At 47.7% G+C, this 4,951-nt stretch overlaps 1 protein-coding gene across 1 annotated transcript; it reads right to left on the reverse strand.

Moving 5' to 3' along the window:
* Positions 1-355: 355 nt before the first annotated feature.
* On the reverse strand, positions 356-2,747 carry LOC135981164 (uncharacterized). Its single transcript, XM_065582428.1, has 2 exons — positions 2,060-2,747; positions 356-987 (listed from the first exon to the last, which is right to left on the reverse strand). Exons 1-2 carry the CDS (start codon positions 2,610-2,612, stop codon positions 494-496), a joined length of 1,047 nt encoding a protein of 348 aa, XP_065438500.1. The 5' UTR covers positions 2,613-2,747; the 3' UTR covers positions 356-493.
* Positions 2,748-4,951: the final 2,204 nt, after the last annotated feature.

The raw sequence follows: 4,951 nt of genomic DNA on the forward strand, positions 1-4,951 counted from the left end.
TTAAAAGGTCGCTGGCGATCATTATTGACTCGCTCTGACCTCAGCCAAAGAAATCTCCCCATTGTTATTTCTGCTTGCTGCATGCTCCACAATCTCTGTGAAAGTAAGGGGGAGACCTTTATGGCGGGGTGGGAGGCTGAGGCAAATCACCTGGCTGCTGATTACGCGCAGCCAGACACCAGGGCGATTAGAAGAGCACACCAGGAAGCGCTGTGCATCAGAGAAGCTTTGAAAACCAGTTTCATGACTGGCAAGGCTACAGTGTGAAATATCTGTTTGTTTCTCCTTCATGAAAACCTGCCCCCTTTATTGACTCATTTTTTTCTGTAAGGAACCCACCCTCCCCCTTCCCCCAGCTTGCTTTCAAACCAAATAAAGTCACTATCATTTAAAAATCATTTATTCTTTATTAATAGATTAGAAAAAGAGGGAGGGAACCCGGGTGGGATTTGGGAGGAGGATCGGTGGGAAGGAAAAGGCCACTAAAAAAAGGTTAAAAAAATGACAGCCTTTTGCTTGGGCTGTCCACTGGGGTGGAATGGGAAGGTGTACGGAGCCTCCCCCCCCGCGTTCTTACACGTCTGGGTGAGGAGGATACGGAACATGGGGAGGGGGGAGGGGGGTACAGGGGCTGTAGCGGCAGTCTGTTTTCCTGCAGCCATTCCTGAAGCTCCACCAGACGCCGGAGCATGTCTGTTTGTTCACGCAGCAGCCCCAGCGTTGCATCCTGCCTCCTCTGATCTTCCTGCCGCCACCTCTCATCTCGAGCGTCTCTCCTCTCCTCACGTTGGTCCCTCCTGTCCTCACGTTCACTGGCTTCTTTCCTATACTTTGAAACCGTTTCCTTCCACTCATTCAGATGAGCTCTGTCATTGCGGCTGGATTCCATAATTTCTGCAAACATCTCGTCTCGCGTCTTCTTCTTACGACGCCTTATCTGTGATAGCCTTCGGGATGGAGGAGGGAGGCTTGAGGAATTTGCAGCTGCTGTAGGGAGGGGAAAAAAGAGAGAATTGTTTAAAAAGATACATTTTGCAGAACAATGCTTATACTCTTTCATGGTGACCAACACTATTCACATTACATAGCACATGTGATTTCTGTGCAAGGTCGCATTTTGCCTCTTAATACTGAGTGCCTGTGGCTTTGCTGCTAGAGATCACAGGTCCGGGTAACAGAATTCGGCTTGCATGCAGCCATGGTAAGCCATTGTCTTACGGCTTCTGCGCCCTCCTTTCCCACATACTAAGCAAAGCCCGTAGAGTGCTGCGTTTTTTCTGTTAACATTCAGCAGCAGCAGAAAACAAACTAACCACCCCCCCCCTCCCGCCATGAATTCTCTGGGATGATCGCTGTACCCCTCCCCCCACCGCGTGGCTGGTATCAGGGAAGATCCCTGCAGGAACCAAACTAACCCCCCCCCCCCCCCCCCCGCCACCCCGCTCCCGCCATAAATTCTCTGGGATGATCACGGTACCCCTCCCCCCACCGCGTGGCTGGTAACAGGGAAGATCCCTGCTAGCCAAACGCGAAAAGCTTAGGGCCAATTTCCCATCTGTGCTTGGCTAACTGCAGGGAAGGAATTATTTTCAGCCACAGGCAAACAGCCCAGTAGGAACGGCCACCTCTGTCCCCTTAATTAAGTTCCCGTATTTCAACCAGGTTACCATGAGTGATATCACTCTCCTGAGGATTACACAACAAGATAAAGAACGGATGTTGCTTGAATGCCAGCAAACACCGGGACCATACGCTGTCAGGCTTTGTCAGGCAATGATACCAGATTACTTGCTGCAAGCATGGCGTGGTCAAGTGTCCTACCATGGAGGACGGAATAAGGATGCACTGCCCAGAAACCTTGTGGCAAGGCTTTTGGAGTACCTCCAGGAGAGCTTCATGGAGATGTCCCTGGAGGATTTCCGCTCCATCCCCAGACACGTTAACAGACTTTTCCAGTAGCTGAACTGACCGCGAATGCATCCCCAGTCCTCAGGGAAAAGTAATCATTAAAAACCGTTTGCTTTTAAAACAAGTTTTATATTTTAAAAGGTAAACTTACCTGAGGTCCCTTCCATGGGGTCAGGGTCTTGGATACTGGCTTGGGAGGGTTGGGAGGGTACTTCAGTCAGGCTGAGAAAAAGATCCTGGCTGTTGGGGAGAGCAGAGTGCTGTGTGCTCTCTGCAAGCTCCTCCTCCTCCTCCTCCTCCTCCTCCTCCTCTCCCCCATCGGCAGAATCCTCAGGTGTAGCTGATGAGACTATCCCCGACCCGGAATCCACGATCACAGGTGGGGTAGTGGTGGCGGCCCCCCCTAGAATTGCATGCAGCTCGGCGTAGAAGCGGCATGTCCACGGCTCTGACCCAGAGCGACCGTTTGCTTCCTTTGTTTTTTGATAGGCTTGTCTGAGCTCCTTGACTTTCACGCGGCACTGATCTGAGTCCCTATTGTGGCCTCTCTCCATCATGCCCTTGGAGATTTTTTCAAAAGTTTTGGCATTTCGTGTTTTAGAACGAAGTTCTGCTAGCACTGAATCCTCTCCCCATATAGCGATCAGATCCAGAACCTCCCTCACGGTCCATGCTGGTGCTCTTTTTCGATTATCGGCCTGCATGGTTACCTGTGCTGATGAGCTATCTGTGGTCACCTGTGCTCTCCACGCTGGGCAAACAGGAAATGAAATTCAAATGTTCGCGGGGCTTTTCCTCTCTACCTGGCCAGTGCATCCGAGTTTAAATTGCTGTCCAGAGCGGTCACAATGATGCACTGTGGGATAGCTCCCGGAGGCCAATACCATCAAATTGCGGCCACACTATTCCTAATTCAAAATGTTAAAATCGATTTTGGCGCTACTCCGCTCGTCGGGGTGGAGTAAAGAAATCGATTTAAAGGGCCCTTTATTTCAAAATAAATGGCGTCGTTGTGTGGACGGTTGCAGGGTAAATTCGAATTAACGCTGATAAAACCGAATTAAAGTCGTAGTGTAGACCAGCCCCAAGCTCTGGAATCCAGAGTCCTAGAGCTTGGGCTCTGGCCCAAGTCTGGAAATCTACACAACAATGAAACAGCCCCAGATCCTGAGCCCCTCCGGCCTGAGTCGGCTGGCACAGGCCAGCCATGGGTGTCTAGTTGCTGTGTAGACATACCCATAGGAGCAGCTCTATGTTTGGGAGCTGCCACTGATCTAGAACTACACTACCAGCTCATGCAACCAAAGCCACTGTGGAAGTGGCCAGCTGCATTCTGCAACAGCTGGACTTCTTTCAGCTCCAGGGACAGTGTTACAGTACCCCAGTCTGGAGATGATGAATGTGTGGATCAATGTGCACAAATGCTCACACAGAGGAAGGCGCAAAATTCCCTAATAAACTGAAGGTGGGTTTTTTTTGCCACAGTTGTTACCAGGGTTGTTTAGACTGTTATAAATATATTTCTTGAATTATTTTGTGAGGTTTTCTATACAGGGCCGTCACCTGGGTCTGTTTCGGCCTGGAGGACATAAATAGTTCTCCACATAAGTTTGATAACTATAAAGGTGCCAAGGTAATTTTTATTTTATTCAATTCTCAAGAATTAAAAATGAATTAATTGCCCACTAGTCCACTAAACTCAGCACTGTACCCTTTGTTTGTCCTTTACAAGCCGTGTTCATGAAAAAAGCCGTGCTTACAAGCCACAGATCACTATTTTTTCTACCAGTTCATTAGTTAGCAAAAACCCATGATATGCCCCACATGTATAAACTCCCAGCTGTGACGGTTTCAGTAGTGTAAATCAGATTGCTTGCTAGCAACAAGAGTTGAGAGATTTTACAGATTGTAAGTTTTTGTGAATTTTACATTCACCTCACAACTGGGAAGATAATCTATTGATGGGAAATCAAGTTTGTGCTCCCAGCAAACTCAGGAAGAGGAAATAATTTAATTTCTCTAAATCTACTGGCTACATGGCATCATTCAGCTGACAACAGCACCAAAGTGGTGAAGCAGTATATCTTGTGGGTTTGACCTTGGAGCTACTCAATAATACGGCTACCACTCTGAAACCTATACAGTTGAAGCTGCTATCCTACTGTCACTCTCATACCTCATGTGGCCTCATAGATATGACTCTGAAATAGCAGTAGTGTCCCTCCTCCCACCTAGCCCATCTGCTTTGAGTCTCAGCAAGAGCATAAATGCCTATCTTCCTCTTAGTCAGAGGTGGGAGTTATAAAGTGAAAGAAAATCTTGAGAGTTACTACTCAGCTCAGCAGGGCTAGAGGGATGGCAGACTCCTTGCAGGGCTCAGTCATATTCATATGACATCAAAAAGAGGGGGGGAAACTCTTCAGTTCCGTGATCAGGTATGAAAAAGTGTGATAAAAAGGGGAACCTACTGCAGAGTAGAACAACTAAAGAAAATGGAAATGTTCATGCACAATGAAGTTTAACAAATCATGTATTATACTGTATTGTAGCTCTGAGGGAGTGAATTGTCCATTCATCTCAATAGGTATTAATTTAGGTGCCCAAATATGTCAATATCGTTAACCATTTCACTGTTTTCAAAGCACGTAAGAAAGGACTGGGAGGATCACAGATATGCACTATCTACCATGAGTCGCATCTCATCTTGCTGCCACAAATGGATGGTATTTGGGAGAAGACCAACATTTTTCCCCCATGGACTCAAAAGGCCTGAGGGGAGGAATGAAGCCCAGAGGACCTCTGAACTCTTTGAAGGAGGATCCAATCCCATATTGCCCAGAGGGGCATCCACATCTTATAAGGATATTCTAATCCTGTACAACCCAGTTGGAATCTTAGTGTCATCCCCCTACATTAGATTAATCTGCCATAGTGGTCAGTGTGGGGCCTGAGAGTTTCATCCCTGGAAGTAGTGGTTGCTGCTCTTCCTTCTGCTGGAGGCTGGCTGCAGACTCAGAATGCCTATTTCTTCATCAGTAGATCT

This window comes from Chrysemys picta, chromosome 2 (genome assembly GCF_011386835.1).
Source record: "Chrysemys picta bellii isolate R12L10 chromosome 2, ASM1138683v2, whole genome shotgun sequence".
Taxonomy (NCBI): Eukaryota; Metazoa; Chordata; order Testudines; family Emydidae; genus Chrysemys; species Chrysemys picta.

What these genes read in the sequence shown, in the direction of transcription:
- LOC135981164 (XM_065582428.1), bottom strand. Translation starts at nt 2,612, where the DNA reads ATGCAGGCCGATAATCGAAAAAGAGCACCAGCATGGACCGTGAGGGAG. An exon ending in CCCCATGGAAGGGACCTCAG is followed by an intron (nt 988 to 2,059) that starts GTAAGTTTACCT and finishes CCCTCCCTACAG; the next exon opens with CAGCTGCAAATTCCTCAAGC.